General features: G+C 40.0%; 1 protein-coding gene across 3 annotated transcripts in view; it reads right to left on the bottom strand.

Annotated features, from left to right (window-relative positions):
* CCDC9B (coiled-coil domain containing 9B) overlaps positions 1-18,692 on the bottom strand; it is a 673,451-nt gene that overhangs the window by 468,442 nt on the left and 186,317 nt on the right. For all 3 annotated transcript variants that reach the window (XM_053697898.1, XM_053697899.1, XM_053697900.1), the window contains exons 3-4: positions 14,066-14,194; positions 13,803-13,946 (exon numbers count right to left, since the gene is read on the bottom strand). In XM_053697898.1, coding sequence (XP_053553873.1) covers positions 13,803-13,946; positions 14,066-14,194 — 273 coding nt within the window. The remainder of the gene's footprint in view (positions 1-13,802; positions 13,947-14,065; positions 14,195-18,692) is intronic.

Genomic DNA, 18,692 nt, shown 5'->3' with positions numbered 1-18,692 from the left:
ATGATCTTGAAGAAACAATACGAGTCAATTCGTATGAGATTCTGCTAAATGTGAAGACTGAGCAAGTACCAAGATATCGTCCAAATAAGGAAATACCACAATACCCTGTTCTCTGATTACAGACAGAAGGGCACCGAGAACCTTTGTAAAAATTCTTGGAGCTGTTGCTAGGCCAAACGGCAGAGCCACAAACTGGTAATGCTTGTCTAGGAAAGAGAATCTCAGAAACTGATAGTGATCTGGATGAATCGGAATATGCAGATATGCATCCTGTAAATCTATTGTGGACATATAATGCCCTTGCTGAACAAAAGGCAGGATAGTCCTTATAGTTACCATTTTGAATGTTGGTATCCTTACATAACGATTCAATATTTTTAGATCCAGAACTGGTCTGAAGGAATTCTCCTTCTTTGGTACAATGAAGAGATTTGAATAAAACCCCAGTCCCTGTTCCAGAACTGGAACTGGCATAATTACTCCAGCCAACTCTAGATCTGAAACACAATTCAGAAATGCTTGAGCCTTCACTGGATTTACTGGGACACGGGAAAGAAAAAATCTCTTTGCAGGAGGCCTTATTTTGAAGCCAATTCTGTACCCTTCTGAAACAATGTTCTGAATCCAAAGATTGTGAATTGAATTGATCCAAATTTCTTTGAAAAATCGTAATCTGCCCCCTACCAGCTGAGCTGGAATGAGGGCCGCACCTTCATGTGGACTTGGGAGCTGGCTTTGGTTTTCTAAAAGGCTTGGATTTATTCCAGACTGGAGATGGTTTCCAAACTGATACCGCTCCTGTGGATGAAGGATCAGGCTTTTGTTCCTTATTGTGACGAAAGGAACAAAAAAGATTATTAGACCTAAATTTACCTTTAGATTTTTTATCCTGTGGTAAAAAAGTTCCTTTCCCTCCAGTAACAGTTGAGATAATAGAATCCAACTGAGAACCAAATAATTTATTACCCTGGAAAGAAAGGGAAAGCAAAGTTGACTTAGAAGACATATCAGCATTCCAAGTCTTAAGCCATAAAGCTCTTCTAGCTAAAATAGCTAGAGACATATACCTGACATCAACTCTAATGATATCAAAGATGGCATCACAAATAAAGTTATTAGCATGTTGAAGAAGATTAACAATGCTATGAGAATTATGATCTGTTACTTGTTGCGCTAAAGCTTCTAACCAAAAAGTTGAAGCTGCAGCAACATCCGCTAAAGATATAGCAGGTCTAAGAAGATTACCCGAACATAAGTAAGCTTTTCTTAGAAAGGATTCAATTTTCCTATCTAAAGGATCTTTAAAGGAAGTACTATCTGCCGTAGGAATAGTAGTACGTTTAGCAAGATTAGAGATAGCCCCATCAACTTTAGGGATTTTGTCCCAAAACTCTAATCTGTCAGATGGCACAGGATATAATTGCTTAAAACGTTTGGAAGGAGTAAATGAATTACCCAAATTATTCCATTCCCTGGAGATTACTTCAGAAATAGCATCAGGGACAGGAAAAACTTCTGGAATAACTACAGGAGATTTAAAAACCTTATTTAAACGTTTAGATTTAGTATCAAGAGGACCAGAATCCTCTATTTCTAATGCAATTAAAACCTCTTTAAGTAAAGAACGAATAAATTCCATTTTGAATAAATATGAAGATTTATCAGCATCAACCTCTGAGACAGAATCCTCTGAACCAGAGGAACCACTATCAGAATCAGAATGATGATGTTCATTTAAAAATTCATCTGAAAAATGAGAAGTTTTAAAAGACCTTTTACGTTTACTAGAAGGAGGAATAACAGACATAGCCTTCTTAAAGGGACATTATACACTCATTTTTTCTTTGCATAAATGTTTTGTAGATTATCTATTTATAAAGCCCATAAAGTTTTTTTTTTAAAATAAATGTATAGTTTTGCTAATTTTTAAATAACATTGCTCTGATTTTCAGACTCCTAACCAAGCCCCAAAGTTTTATGTGAATACTGTCAGCAACCTTCTCCAGCTTGCTGCTGTTTGTGTAAAGGGTCTTTTCATATGCAAAAGAAGGGGGAGGGGGGGGGAGTGTCTTATTTGCCACTTGCAGTGGGCTTTTCAGCTGCCTTTTCAACAGAGCCAAACTGACAGCTTCTAAGTAAGTTTTTAAACAGTTTTATACTGGATTTTTATATCAGTATCTGTGCATCTTATTCTTTATAGTAGTGGCTATTACATGCAGTTATATGAAAATGAGTGTATACTGTCCCTTTAATGGATTTAGACACAAAATTTCTTATGTTAACAGGAACACTAGTATTAGATGTTGATGGAACAACAACAGGTAATGTAGTATTACTAAAGGAAATATTATCTGCATTAACAAGTTTGTCATGACATTCATTACAAACAACAGCTGGAGGAACAGATACCACAAGTTTACAGCAGATACACTTAACTTTGGTAGATCCAGCACCAGGCAGTGATTTTCCAGTAGTATCTTCTGACTCAGGGTCAATCTGGGACATCTTGCAATATGTAAGAGAAAAAACAACATATAAAGCAAAATTGATCAAATTCCTTAACCCCTTAATGACCGAGGACGTGCAGGGTACGTCCTCAAAAAAAAGGCAGTTAATGCCTGAGGACGTACCCTGCACGTCCTCTGTGTGGAAAGCAGCTGGAAGCGATCCTGATCGCTTGCAGCTGCTTTCCGGTTATTGCAGTGATGCCTCGATATGGAGGCATCCTGCAATAACCTTACATGGCCTTCCGGTGCAGAGAGAGCCACTCTGTGGCCCTCTCTGCACCGGACATCGATGGCCGGTATCGTTGGTGGGTGGGAGCCGGCTTGGGAGGCGGGTGGGCGGCCATCGGTGGGTGCCGTGAAGTCAAGGGGGGCGGGATCGGGGGCGGGAACGTTAGGGGGCGCGCGCGGGCGCGCGCGCGTGCACGGAGGGTGGCGGGCGGGCGCGTGCACGGGCGGGAGCGGGTGGGAACCGCTACACTACGGCAAATATATTTAATAAAAAATACCAAAATCTTGTTTGTGCAAAAGCACAAAAAGAGATCGTGGAGGGGTGGGGGTTGGTTTGGTGTGGGGGGAAGCTACACTACAGAAAAAATTAGTAAAAATTTAAAAAAAGCATGTTTTTCTTCTAAACTGGGTACTGGCAGACAGCTGCCAGTACCCAAGATGGCGCAGATTAAGTTAGAGTGGGAGGGTTATAGAGCTGTTTGGGGGGGATCAGTGAGGTTAGGGGATAAGGGGGGATAGTACACAGCAGCATATGTAAATATGCCTTTTTAAAAACACACAAAAAAACCAAATATAGCTTTTATTTTAGTACTGGCAGACTTTCTGCCAGTACTTAAGATGGCGGGGACAATTGTGGGGTGGGGGAGGGAAGAGAGCTGTTTGGGAGGGATCAGGGGGTCTGATGTTTCAGGTGGGAGGCTGAGCTCTACTCTAAATGTGATATTAACCCTGCAAGCTCCCTACAAGCTACCTAATTAACCCCTTCACTGCTAGCTATAATACACGTGTGATGCGCAGCGGCATTTAGCGGCCTTCTAAATACCAAAAAGCAACGCCAAAGCCATATATGTCTGCTATTTCTGAACAAAGGGGATCCCAGAGAAGCATTTACAACCATTTGTGCCATAACTGCACAAGCTGTTTGTAAATGATTTCAGTGAGAAACCTAAAATTGTGAAAAATGTTACGTTTTTTTTAATTTGATCGCATTTGGCGGTGAAATGGTGGCATGAAATATACAAAAATGGGCCTAGATCAATACTTTGGGATGTCTACTAAAAAAAAATATATATATGTCAATAGATATTCAGAGATTCTTGAAAGATATTAGTGTTCTAATGTAACTAGCGCTAATTTTGAAAAAAAATGGTTTGGAAATAGCAAAGTGCTATTTGTATTTATTGCCCTATAACTTGCAAAAAAAGTAAAGAACATGTAAACATTGGGTATTTCTAAACTCAGGACAAAATTTAGAAACTATTTAGCATGGGTGTTTTTTGGTGGTTGTAGATGTGTAACAGATTTTGGGGGTCAAAGTTAGAAAAAGTGTATTTTTTTTCAATTTTTCCTCATATTTTATATTTTTTTTATAGTAAATTATAAGATATGATGAAAATAATGGTATCTTTAGAAAGTCCATTTAATGGCGAGAAAAACGGTATATAATATGTGGGGGTACGGTAAATGAGTAAGAGGAAAATTACAGCTAAACACAAACACCGCAAAAATGTAAAAATAGCCTTGGTCCCAAACGGACAGAAAATGGAAAAGTGCTGTGGTCATTAAGGGGTTAAATGACAGTTTCAGGAATGGGAAAAAATGCCAGTGAACAAGCTTCTAGCAACCAGAAGCAATAAATAATGAGACTTAAATAATGTGGAGACAATAATGACGCTCATATTTTTTAGCGCCAAAAAAGACGCCCACATTATTTGGCGCCTAAATGCTTTTGGCGCCAAAAATGACGCCACATCCGGAACTCCGACACTTTTGGCGCAAAAACGTCAAAAAGATGACGCAACTTCCGGCGACATGTATGACGCCGGAAATAGAAAAATATTTTTGCGCCAAAAAAGTCTGCGCCAAGAATGACGCAATAAAATGAAGCATTTTCAGCCCCCGCGAGCCTAACAGCCCACAGGAAAAAAAGTCAATTTTAAGGTAAGAAAAAATTATAAATTCATATGCATTATCCCAAATATGAAACTGACTGTCTGAAATAAGGAACGTTGAACATCCTGAGTCAAGGCAAATAAATGTTTGAATACATATATTTAGAACTTTATATAAAAGTGCCCAACCATAGCTTAGAGTGTCACAGAAAATAAGACTTACTTACCCCAGGACACTCATCTACACGTAGTAGAAAGCCAAACCAGTACTGAAACGAGAATCAGTAGAGGTAATGGTATATATAAGAGTATATTGTCGATCTGAAAAGGGAGGTAAGAGATGAATCTCTACGACCGATAACAGAGAACCTATGAAATAGACCCCGTAGAAGGAGATAATTGAATTCAAATAGGCAATACTCTCCTGACATCCCTCTGACATTCACTGCACGCTGAGAGGAAAACCGGGCTCCAACCTGCTGCGGAGTGCATATCAACGTAGAATCTAGGTTTGGGAAACTTTGCCCCTCCTGGTAGGAATGTATATCCCATACGTCACTAGCTCATGGACTCTTGCTAATTACATGAAAGAAACTAACATTTTATCACTTCTTTCACTTTACCCTTCCTATTACTTAGAGTAGGCAAAGAGAATGACTGGGGGGTGGAGTCAAGGGAGGAGCTATATAGACAGCTCTGCTGTGGTGCTCTTTGCCACTTTCTGTTAGCAGGAGGATAATATCCCACAAGTAAAGGATGAATCCGTGTACTCGTCGTATCTTATAGAAGAAAGCAGGAATCTAACCCAAGGAGCTGGCCCATTTTTGATTCAGGACCCTGGATAGCGCTTGTGATTTGTGGCTAAATTTAGCTACCAATCAGCAAGCACAACCCAGGTGCTGAACCAAAAATGTGCTGTCTCCTAAGCTTACATTCTTGCTTTTCAAATAGATAGCAAGAGAACGAAGAACAATTGATAATAGGAGTAAATTAGAAATTCGCTTAGAATTAAATGCTGTATTTGAATCACCAAAAAAAAAAAAAAAGTGGGTTTAGTATCCCCTTAAGCTATAAGGCTAGCCTAGCTAAAACAGCATTTTTAGCATTAAAGCAAATCGTTGCTGCCTCACAAATAAAGAAAACAAAATTTATGCTTACCTGATAAATTCATTTCTCCTGTAGTGTGGTCAGTCCACGGGTCATCATTACTTCTGGGATATTATCTCCTCTCCTACAGGAAGTGCAAGAGGATTCACCCAGCAGAGCTGCTATATAGCTCCTCCCCTCTACGTCACCTCCAGTCATTCGACCAAAGGACCAACGAGAAAGGAGAAGCCCAAGGGTGTAGTGGTGACTGGAGTATAATCCAAAAATTTTTTTAGCCTGCCATAAAAAACAGGGCGGGCCGTGGACTGACCACACTACAGGAGAAATGAATTTATCAGGTAAGCATAAATTTTGTTTTCTCCTGTTAAGTGTGGTCAGTCCACGGGTCATCATTACTTCTGGGATACCAATACCAAAGCAAAAGTACACGGATGACGGGAGGGACAGGCAGGCTCTTTATACGGAGGGAACCACTGCCTGAAGAACCTTTCTCCCAAAAACAGCCTCCGAAGAAGCAAAAGTGTCAAATTTGTAAAATTTGGAAAAAGTATGAAGAGAAGACCAAGTTGCAGCCTTGCAAATCTGTTCAACAGAAGCCTCATTCTTAAAGGCCCAAGTGGAAGCCACAGCTCTAGTAGAATGAGCTGTAATTCTTTCAGGAGGCTGCTGTCCAGCAGTCTCATAGGCTAATCGTATTATGCTACGAAGCCAAAAAGAGAGAGAGGTAGCCGAAGCTTTTTGACCTCTCCTCTGGCCAGAATAAACGACAAACAGGGAAGACGTTTGACGAAACTCCTTAGTTGCCTGTAGATAAAATTTCAGGGCACGGACTACATCTAGATTGTGTAGCAGACGTTCCTTCTTCGAGGAAGGATTAGGACACAAGGATGGAACAACAATCTCTTGATTGATATTCCTGTTAGTGACCACCTTAGGTAGGAACCCAGGTTTAGTACGCAGAACTACCTTGTCTGAATGAAAAATCAGATAAGGAGAATCACAATGTAAGGCAGATAACTCAGAGACTCTTCGAGCCGAGGAAATAGCCATTAAAAACAGAACTTTCCAAGATAACAACTTGATATCAATGGAATGAAGGGGTTCAAACGGAACACCCTGTAAAACATTAAGAACTAAGTTCAAACTCCAAGGCGGAGCAACAGTTTTAAACACAGGCTTGATCCTAGCTAAAGCCTGACAAAAAGCTTGAACGTCCGGAACTTCTGACAGACGTTTGTGTAAAAGAATGGACAGAGCTGAAATCTGTCCCTTTAAAGAACTAGCGGATAACCCCTTTTCTAAACCTTCTTGTAGAAAAGACAATATCCTTGGAATCCTAACCTTACTCCATGAGTAACTCTTGGATTCGCACCAATATAAGTATTTACGCCATATTTTATGGTAAATCCTTCTGGTAACAGGCTTCCTAGCCTGTATTAAGGTATCAATAACTGGCTCAGAAAACCCACGTTTTGATAAAATCAAGCGTTCAATTTCCAAGCAGTCAGCTTCAGAGAAGTTAGATTTTGATGTTTGAATGGACCCTGGATCAGAAGGTCCTGTTTCAGAGGTAGAGACCAAGGCGGACAGGATGACATGTCCACTAGATCTGCATACCAAGTCCTGCGTGGCCATGCAGGTGCTATTAGAATCACTGATGCTCTCTCCTGTTTGATTCTGGCAATCAATCGAGGAAGCATCGGGAAGGGTGGAAACACATAAGCCATCCCGAAGGTCCAAGGTGCTGTCAAAGCATCTATCAGAACCGCTCCCGGATCCCTGGATCTGGACCCGTAGTGAGGAAGCTTGGCGTTCTGACGAGACGCCATGAGATCTATCTCTGGTTTGCCCCAACGTCGAAGTATCTGGGCAAAGACCTCCGGATGAAGTTCCCACTCCCCCGGATGAAAAGTCTGACGACTTAAGAAATCCGCCTCCCAGTTCTCCACTCCCGGGATGTGGATTGCAGACAGGTGGCAAGAGTGAGACTCTGCCCAGCGAATTATCTTTGATACTTCCATCATTGCTAGGGAGCTTCTTGTCCCTCCCTGATGGTTGATGTAAGCTACAGTCGTGATGTTGTCCGACTGAAACCTGATGAACCCCCGAGTTGTTAACTGGGGCCAAGCCAGAAGGGCATTGAGAACTGCTCTCAATTCCAGAATGTTTATTGGAAGGAGACTCTCCTCCTGATTCCATAGTCCCTGAGCCTTCAGAGAATTCCAGACAGCGCCCCAACCTAGTAGGCTGGCGTCTGTTGTTACAATTGTCCAGTCTGGCCTGCTGAATGGCATCCCCCTGGACAGGTGTGGCCGATAAAGCCACCATAGAAGAGAATTTCTGGTCTCTTGATCCAGATTCAGAGTGGGGGACAAATCTGATTAATCCCCATTCCACTGACTTAGCATGCACAATTGCAGCGGTCTGAGATGTAGGCGTGCAAAAGGTACTACGTCCATTGCCGCTACCATTAAGCCGATCACCTCCATGCATTGAGCTACTGACGGGTGTTGAATGGAATGAAGGACACGGCATGCATTTTGAAGCTTTGTTAACCTGTCTTCTGTCAGGTAAATCTTCATTTCTACAGAATCTATCAGAGTCCCCAAGAAGGGAACTCTTGTGAGTGGAAAGAGAGAACTCTTCTTTTCGTTCACCTTCCATCCATGCGACCTTAGAAATGCCAGTACTAACTCTGTATGAGACTTGGCAGTTTGAAAGCTTGAAGCTTGTATCAGAATGTCGTCTAGGTACGGAGCTACCGAAATTCCTCGCGGTCTTAATACCGCCAGAAGAGTACCCAGAACCTTTGTGAAGATTCTTGGAGCCGTAGCCAGTCCGAATGGAAGAGCTACAAACTGGTAATGCCTGTCTAGAAAGGCAAACCTTAGATACCGGTAATGATTTCTGTGAATCGGTATGTGAAGGTAAGCATCCTTTAAGTCCACTGTGGTCATGTACTGACCCTCTTGGATCATGGGCAAAATTGTTCGAATCGTTTCCATCTTGAACGATGGAACTCTTAGGAATTTGTTTAGGATCTTTAAATCCAAGATTGGCCTGAAAGTTCCCTCTTTTTTGGGAACTACAAACAGATTTGAGTAAAACCCTTGTCCTTGTTCCGACCGCGGAACTGGATGGATCACTCCCATTAATAAAAGATCTTGTACGCAGCGTAGGAACGCTTCTTTCTTTATTTGGTTTGTTGATAACCTTGACAGATGAAATCTCCCTCTTGGGGGAGAGGATTTGAAGTCCAGAAGGTATCCCTGAGATATGATCTCTAAAGCCCAGGGATCCTGAACATCTCTTGCCCAAGCCTGGGCGAAGAGAGAAAGTCTGCCCCCTACTAGATCCGGTCCCGGATCGGGGGCCCTCGATTCATGCTGTCTTAGGGGCAGCAGCAGGTTTCCTGGTCTGCTTGCCCTTGTTCCAGGACTGGTTAGGTTTCCAGCCTTGTCTGTAGCGAGCAACAGCTCCTTCCTGTTTTGGTGCAGAGGAGGTTGATGCTGTTCCTGCTTTGAAATTACGAAAGGAACGAAAATTAGACTGTCTAGCCCTAGGTTTGGCTTTGTCCTGAGGCAGGGCATGGCCTTTACCTCCTGTAATGTCAGCGATAATCTCCTTCAACCCGGGCCCGAATAAGGTTTGCCCTTTGAAAGGTATATTAAGCAATTTAGATTTAGAAGTAACATCAGCTGACCAGGATTTTAGCCACAGTGCTCTGCGTGCCTGAATGGCAAATCCGGAATTCTTAGCCGTAAGTTTAGTTAAATGTACTACGGCATCTGAAATAAATGAGTTAGCTAACTTAAGGACTTTAAGCTTGTCTGTAATCTCATCTAGTGTAGATGATTGAAGTGTCTCTTCCAGAGACTCAAACCAAAATGCTGCTGCAGCCGTGACAGGCGCAATACATGCAAGAGGTTGCAATATAAAACCTTGTTGAACAAACATTTTCTTAAGGTAACCCTCTAATTTTTTATCCATTGGATCTGAAAAGGCACAGCTATCCTCCACCGGGATAGTGGTACGCTTAGCTAAAGTAGAAACTGCTCCCTCCACCTTAGGGACCGTTTGCCATAAGTCCCGTGTGGTGGCGTTTATTGGAAACATTTTTCTAAATATCGGAGGGGGTGAGAACGGTACACCGGGCCTATCCCACTCCTTAGTAACAATTTCAGTAAGTCTCTTAGGTATAGGAAAAACATCAGTACTCGCCGGTACCGCAAAATATTTATCCAACCTACACATTTTCTCTGGTATTGCAACTGTGTTACAATCATTCAGAGCCGCTAACACCTCCCCTAGTAATACACAGAGGTTTTCCAGCTTAAATTTAAAATTTGAAATATCTGAATCCAATCTATTTGGATCAGAACCGTCACCCACAGAATGAAGTTCTCCGTCCTCATGTTCTGCCGCCTGTGACGCAGTGTCTGACATGGCCCTAATATTATCAGCGCACTCTGTTCTCACCCCAGAGTGATCACGCTTGCCTCTAAGTTCTGGTAATTTAGCCAAAACTTCAGTCATAACAGTAGCCATATCCTGTAATGTGATTTGAAATGGCCGTCCAGATGTACTCGGCGCTACAATATCACGCACCTCCCGAGCGGGAGATGTAGGTACTGACACGTGAGGCGAGTTAGTCGGCATAACTCTCCCCTCGTTGTCTGGTGAAATATGTTCAATTTGTACAGATTGACTTTTATTTAAAGTAGCATCAATACAGTTAGTACATAAACTTCTATTGGGCTCCACTTTGGCATTAGCACATATAGCACATGTATCTTCCTCTGAATCAGACATGTTTAACACACTAGCAATTAACTAGCAACTTGGAAATGCTTCTTTAAGTAATTTACAATAATATGAAACGAACTGTGCCTATAAGAAGCACAGAAAAAATTATGACAGTTGAAAATAATTAAGTTATAGCATCAATCTTTGTCAGAAATATACAATTTTAGCAAAGGATTGTTCCCATTAGCAAAGGATAACTAACCCAGGCAGCAGAAAAAAAATACACAAATAAACGTTTTTTTTTTATCACAGTCAACTACAATCTTCACAGCTCTGCTGTGATGATTACCTCCCTCAAAAAAGGCTTTGGAGATCCCTGAGTTCTGTAGAGATGAACCGGATCATGCAGGAAGAAAATGAACCTCTGACTGAGTTTTTTGATGCGTAGTAAAAGCGCCAAAAATGGCCCCTCCCCCTCACACATAGCAGTGAGAGAGATCAGTGAACTGTTTTAATTTAAACAAAAACTATTGCCAAGTGGAAAAATAGTGCCCAAAACATTTTTTTTTTCACCCAGTACCTCAGAGAAATAAACGTTTTTGCATGCCAGCAAAAAAACGTTTAACCTCAATAAATTAATTGTTATTTAAAACCTATTGCAAGTCCCTGCAAATTAGGTTAAGTCTATGCATACAGTATAAATCCAGTGAAGTACCATTCCCCAGAATACTGAAGTGTAAAATATACATACATGACAGCCTGATACCAGCTACATCTACTGCATTTAAGGCTGAGTTTACATTATAACGGTATGGCAGGATTTTCTCATCAATTCCATGTCAGAAAATAAACTGCTACATACCTCTTTGCAGATTAATCTGCCCGCTGTCCCCTGATCTGAAGTTTACCTCTCCTCAGATGGCCGAGAAACAGCAATATGATCTTAACTACTCCGGCTAAAATCATAGAAAAAAACTCCGGTAGATTCTTCTTCAAATTCTACCAGAGAATGAATAACACACTCCGGTGCTATTATAAAATAACAAACTTTTGATTGAAGTTAATAAACTAATTAAATCACCACAGTCCTCTCACACATCCTATCTATTCGTTGGGTGCAAGAGAATGACTGGGGGTGACGTAGAGGGGAGGAGCTATATAGCAGCTCTGCTGGGTGAATCCTCTTGCACTTCCTGTAGGGGAGGAGATAATATCCCAGAAGTAATGATGACCCGTGGACTGACCACACTTAACAGGAGAAATTAGCTGTTCTCAGAAGATTAATTTGACCCTGAATCTCATCCATAGTGGTTTCATTGGAAACAAGTTCAAAGAGATTATCACACCAAACAGTTGTAGCAGCAGGGACACAGGCTACACTGACTTCCGCCTGAAAGTCCGCCTCTGCGAAAAAGGGCCCCCGGCACCTGGACCGTGGATAAAGAGGGCCCTGGCGTGGATGAAGATTGCAGAGAAGAGACGGCAGAAGAGGACGTCTGGAAGTCCGCCTCTGCGATAATAGGCCCCGGCACCTGGATAAAGAGTGTTCAGTGTTGGATCATGAGGAGCTGGATTTTCGGATTGAGGAGTTTAAAGTTTGGTTTTAGGTGGAATTTTTTCTATGGTGTTTTTTTTTTATTTTAAAGAATATAATTTCTTATTTTAGATTTTAATTTAAAGTATAGGTTTTGGAGTTAGCCTTTATTACTTTGGGGGGTGGAGGTTACATGTATTGTAGAGGGGGGTGCAATTAATTTTATTGCAAAAGAGCGGAATTCACTTTAGAGCAATGCCCTACAAAAGGCCTATTTAAGGGCTATTGTAATTTAAATTAAGTGTTAGGTTTTTTTTGTGTGTGGGTTTTATTTTTTATGAGGCATGTAGGTGAGTGTTAGGTATACTGGTGGGTTTTTATCCTGATACTTTCTTTTTTTCCTGTAACTTAGGGGGTTTAGTTTAGAGGGAGGGTTGGGTAGTTATAGTTTGTGTTGGGAGGTGGCAGTTTAGGGTATGGTCACCTAACAACCCCAATACCTATATGGGGTTTGATTAGTGTTGGTTAGCATTTAGTAGGCCTTAATCACCTAACCACCCTCATACATATATGGGGGTTGATTAGGTGATAAGTGTTGGTTAGCATTTAACCTATATGAGGGGTGGTTAGGTGATTAGGTTAGGGTAGCTTAGGGGTTAAAAGTGTATTTTAGCATTACACTTACAATTGTAATACTAATGACTTTTTTAACCTAAATATATTTATGTTACAAAAGTCATTAGTATAACAATTGTATCATTACTTAACAGGCATGCAGTTATGTAATAATATAATTATAATGCAACTGTCAAATATATTTTAAAACTATATATTTAAAATAACACAACAATCAAGAATATCTACATTTTAATTTATATCCAATAATTGATATTTAATATTTAAAATGGTATGCATGGTCATGTATATTGCATATTAATTTAAATGTATTTATGTTAGCTTGTTGTGTATTAGTAATAAGATATATATGTTAATATATATTTATGTTATAGTTTCCAATAGCATTTAATTATATTTTTACATAACAGGCATGCAGTTATGTAGAACTATTATAATTTTAATTATACTGTGCTTGATATGAAGCACATAAACTAATGCCCTCTAGTGGTGAAAAACTATAAAAATACATTTAGATTAGAGGCGGCCTTCAAGGTCTAAAAAATTAGCATATGAACCTCCTAGGTTTAGCTTTCAACTAAGAATACCAAGAGAGCAAAGCAAAATTGGTGATAAAAGTTAATTGGACAGTTTTTTAAAATGACATGCCCTATTTGAATCATTAAAAAGTTTTTTTTGGACTTGACTGTCCCTTTAAGAATGTTCTCGTGGCCTCTTACTGCCAATAGAAGGAAATACAATTTTAAGATCCATGGCTCCAGGAAATTCTCCAGCTCTGTTTACAGAAAGGTCACAAATACAAATTTAAGTTAATTTTCAGAAATTTATATGCAAATATTTTATCTATTGCCTGTGTTTTACATTTAATATTGTTTCAAACATTTTTTTAAGTAGTGGTTGACTAGTTATACTCTGGAACACAATATACATTTTAAATTTACATGAAATTCCCAACATAACTTTAAATGCATAAATATTCACAGAAAGGCAATATAAAAAGTATTTAAAAGTCAAAATAAAATAAAACTGATCACTAAATACCATGACAAACATGCTGTTTTTGCCAAACTTTTTACGTGAGAGAAGTGGCTTGAGACAATCACAAGTGTTCCTGCAGCCTAGACACATTCTTTTTAAGATTAAAGTACTCACTTTTTCCATAGTAATTGCAATATGCATACGGCGCCCTCTGCCGTAAGTGAATAGATGATCTGTATCCTCTAGAGTTACATCAGACAAAGCTTTTGTGACCTCCAGGGAATCTTGGTCTGTCTTTTTAGTTACTGTCCGTCTACCCTGTTAATAATATGCCACAATTATCTCCAAAGAATTGAGAATGATTACAAATTATTAAATTAAGAAAAGTCTAGTTATACAAAATCAGATACAGGATAGACAGAAAAGAGACAGTTAACCTTGACATTACTGTCCATTGTCACAGCCAGTTGCATTTGGTTTCCCATATGAAGTGTGAACCTGTGCTCATCATCTTCATCATCAATGATGTTAGACTCTCTCCAGCTCTCATTTACAACTCTTTTCTCCTGAAAAAAATGTGAAACAGTTACTAACCAATTTAATAACCTATCAGAACAATCTATAGTGTGCAAGTATGAAAAGCTAGAAAGTGTAGCAGTCATTTTAGGTTACAGGGCTATAATGAAAGGGAGACATTTCTCACATAGGGCTCTATTCAAGAAGCTGTGAGAGCAAGCCTGCCGTCTAACGACCACTGTTTAACACACTTCACCAACTGAATGGTGACGGAACTCAATCCCCCCGGACTTTTCCGGCCAGGGTGATTGACAGTTCTACTCACACATAATTGGCCGTGTGTGCAATGGTAAATGCGGGTAGCTTATTGTTGCCTGCCAGCCACGATGCCGGGCGGACAGGGGCGCAGTCTGCCTGTTTGAGCACAATACATCTTGGAACATATCGACAGTCCAGGGACTTATACAAGGATCTTGTTTGTGGACTTCAGTTCAGTTTTTAATACTATAATTGAATCATTTAATACCATCAGAACTCCTCTTGTCCAAATTAACTAAGCTCTTTGTTCTCACTTCAACCTGCCAGTGGAAATTCAATTTCCTAAAAGAAATGCAGCAATTAGTTAAAGGGACATAATACTCATATACTAAATCACTTGAAACTGATGCTGTATAACTGTAAAAAGCTGACAGGAAAATATCACCTGAGCATCTCTATGTAAAAAAGGAAGATATTTTACCTCACAATTTCCTCAGCTCAGCAGAGTAAGTTCTGTGTAAAAAGTTATACTCCGCTGCAGGTAAAAAATAAATTAAAAAAATGAAGAAATGAACAACAGCCAATCAGCATCAACAGTGCTGAGGTCATGAACTCTTTTACTGTGATCTCATGAGATTTCATTGTAAACTTCCTTACACTGAATAGGGAAATAATATGAGTGTGCACGAATGCTCGCTCCTTCCTCTGTCCTGGGACAGACATACTGATTTGCTGCTTAGAAGTCCTTTACAATGGGATGTGGCTACTGAGAAACTTTTGAGGTAAAATATCTTTCTTTTTTACATAGAGATGTTCAGGTGATATTTTCTAGTCAGCTTTTTACAGCTATACTGCATCACTTTCAAGTGTTTAAACATTTGGGTATTATGGCCTTTTAAGTAGGGTAAATTCACATCCAGCACCTGTTCAATCAGCAATCAAGGATGTACTCTTCTCCCTTTACACAAATTATTGCACCTCATCTGAGCATACTGTTAAAGGGCCATGATACCCAAATGTTAAAACACTTGAAAGTGATGCAGCATAGCTGTAAAAAACTGACTAGAAAATATCACCTGAACATCTCTATGTAAAAAAGATATTTTACCTCCAAATGTCCTAAGTATTCAAACCCCATTGCAAAGGACTTTAAGCAGCAAATCAGTATGCCTGTCCCAGGACAGCCAAGGGAGTGAGTTTCGTGCACACTCATTATTTCCCTATTCAGTTTAAGGAAGTTTACTATGAAATCTCATGAGAGTTAAGCGAAATATCATGAGATCACAGTTATGAGTTCATGACCTCAAAACTGCTGATTGGCTGCAGTTCATTTTTTTTTTTACCTGCAGCTAAGCAGCAGCTGAATTATAACTCTTTACACAGAACTTACTCTGCTGAGCTGAGGAAATTGTGAGGTAAAATATCTTCCTTTTTTACATAGAGATGCTCAGGTGATATTTTCCTGTCAGCATTTTACGGTAATACTGCATCAGTTGAGTATTATGTCCCTTTAAGCTTTTGAAGTTTGCAGATAACACCAATGTCATTGTCCAAAATAAAAATGAAGAGGAGTGTGCTTACATACATGAAGTTCATCAGTTCTAGTGCAGTAAAAATAACAGAGCTAAACACGCTTAAAACAGTGGAGATGATAGTGGACTTGAGGAGGAACACAGCACTTTCTGCTCTCACCATCCTGAATAGAATTGAAGCCCCTGTGGAGTCCTTCAGGTTCTTGGGCTCTACCATTTCACGAGACCTAAAGTGGAAGACTCACATTGATTCTGTGGTGAAAAAGGCCCAAAAGATGCTATATTTTCTTCCAAATTGAAGAAGTTCAATCTGTCACAAGAGATGCTGAGTTTTACACAGCTGTAATTGAATCCGCTCTGTGCACTTCACTAATTGTCTGGTTTGGATCAGCTACCAAATCTGACATTAGCATTATTGGTGTTCCTCTGCCCTCCCCTTTAGGATCTGTATTCACCCACAATGCAAAAGAGAACTAGCAAAATCATTAGTAACTACTCTCACCCTGACCACATCATCTTTGAATTTTTTCCTTGTGGAAGGCGTCTGCTTGTGGAAATAAAGCTGGTCCTGTACCTAGATTTTCTAGTAAATAGTGCTTTCAATTTACCTTATAAACAATTATTCAGCCTCGAAAGTTCTTCTCACGTGAACCCTACCATTACTAGTGCAATCCTTACTGTTAGTACAATTCTCTATGGTAATACAGTCTCTTCTATAGATCCCATTTTTTGCACATAAGTGTACTACCTCCTAGAAAATGCTATCTGTCTTAGTAAATATGTTTTGCATTGTACATTGCATCTCTTTTTCTACTTATGTATTGAATGTTCAGGTATACCTCCCTTTACAGCGCTATGCTAATACAGCGCTTTGTGTAGCTAAGTTCAACCTCCAAGGATTTTGAAACAGTGCTGTACTCATCGTGAGATTCCGAGAAAAGTGACTGGCACTATTTTGTTATGCGCAGTTCACTTTGTTTACAACATTACAGTGCAATCTGTGTCTCAGCTGCAATTAGCAGCATTCTAAATGCTAAAAACTAATTGCAAAGTCATGCATGTCTGTTGTTTCTGAACAAAGGGGATCCCAGAGAATCTTTAACAACCATTTGTCTTATGACTGCAGTAGTTCTGTGTAAATAATTTTTGTGAAATTGTTAATGATTTTTTTAATATGATTGCATATGAAGGCGAAACAGTGGCATGATAATTACCAAAATGGGCCTAGATGAATACCTTTGGTTGTCTACTAAAAAAAGGAAATTTATGCTTACCTGATAAATTGATTTCTTCTACGATACGACAAGTCCACGGATTCATCCTTACTTGTGGGATATTATCCTCCTGCTAACAGGAAGTGGCAAAGAGCACCACAGCAGAGCTGTATATATAGCTCCTCCCTTCTCTCAACCCCCAGTCATTCGACCGAAGGTATAGGTAGAGAAAAGAAAAGCTAAAAGGTGCAGAGGTGAATGAAGTTTTGAAATAAAATCTCGTAGAAGAAATCAATTTATCAGGTAAGCATAAATGTCCTTTTCTTCTACAAGATACGACGAGTCCACGGATTCATCCTTACTTGTGGGATACAATACCAAAGCAACAGGACACGGATGAACGGGAGGGACAAGACAGATACCTAAACGGAAGGCACCACTGCTTGAAGAACCTTTCTCCAAAAATAGCCCCAGAAGAAGCAAAAGTATCAAATTTGTAAAATTTGAAAAAAGTATGAAGGGAGGACCAAGTCGCAGCCTTACAAATCTGTTCAACAGAAGCATCATTTTTAAAAGCCCATGTGGAAGCCACAGCTCTAGTAGAATGAGCCGTAACCTTTTCAGGGGGCTGCTGTCCAGCAGTCTCGTATGCCAGGCGGATGATGCTTTTCAGCCAAAAAGAAAGAGAGGTAGCCGTAGCTTTTTGACCCCTACGTCTTCCAGAATAAACAACGAATAGAGAAGATGTTTGACGGAAATCCTTGGTCGCTTGTAAGTAAAACTTCAAGGCCCGAACCACGTCCAAGTTATGTAACAGACGTTCCTTCTTAGAAGAAGGATTAGGACACAAAGAAGGAACAACAATTTCCTGATTAATATTCTTATTCGAAACAACCTTAGGAAGGAATCCAGGTTTAGTACGCAAAACCCCCTTATCAGAATGGAATATAAGATAAGGCGAATCCCATTGTAACGCAGAAAACTCAGAAACTCTTCGAGCAGAAGAGATAGCAACAAAAAACAAAACTTTCCAAGATAAAAGCTTAATATCTATGGAAAGCATGGGTTCAAACGGAACCCCTTGAAGAACATTGAGAACTAAATTCAAACTCCATGGCGGAGCAATAGGTTTAAACACAGGCTTGATTCTGATTAAAGCCTGACAAAAAGACTGAACGTCTGGGACATCCGCCAAACGCTTGTGTAGTAAAATTGACAAAGCAGAAATTTGTCCCTTTAAGGAACTAGCTGATAATCCCTTCTCCAATCCTTCTTGGAGAAAGGACAAAATCCTAGGAATCCTAACCCTACTCCATGAGTAGCCCTTGGATTCGCACCAATAAAGATATTTTTACGCCATATCTTCTGGTAAATCTTTCTAGTGACAGGCTTGCGAGCCTGAATCAAAGTATCAATGACCGACTGAGAGAATCCCCGCTTAGATAAAATCAAGCATTCAATCTCCAGGCAGTCAGCTGCAGAGAATTTAGATTTGGATGTTGGAACGGACCTTGAATGAGAAGGTCCTGTCTCAACGGAAATTT

The sequence above is a fragment of the Bombina bombina genome, chromosome 1 (assembly GCF_027579735.1).
Source record: "Bombina bombina isolate aBomBom1 chromosome 1, aBomBom1.pri, whole genome shotgun sequence".
In the NCBI taxonomy this organism is placed as follows: domain Eukaryota; kingdom Metazoa; phylum Chordata; class Amphibia; order Anura; family Bombinatoridae; genus Bombina; species Bombina bombina.
This window is presented reverse-complemented; position numbering and strand designations above follow the sequence as displayed.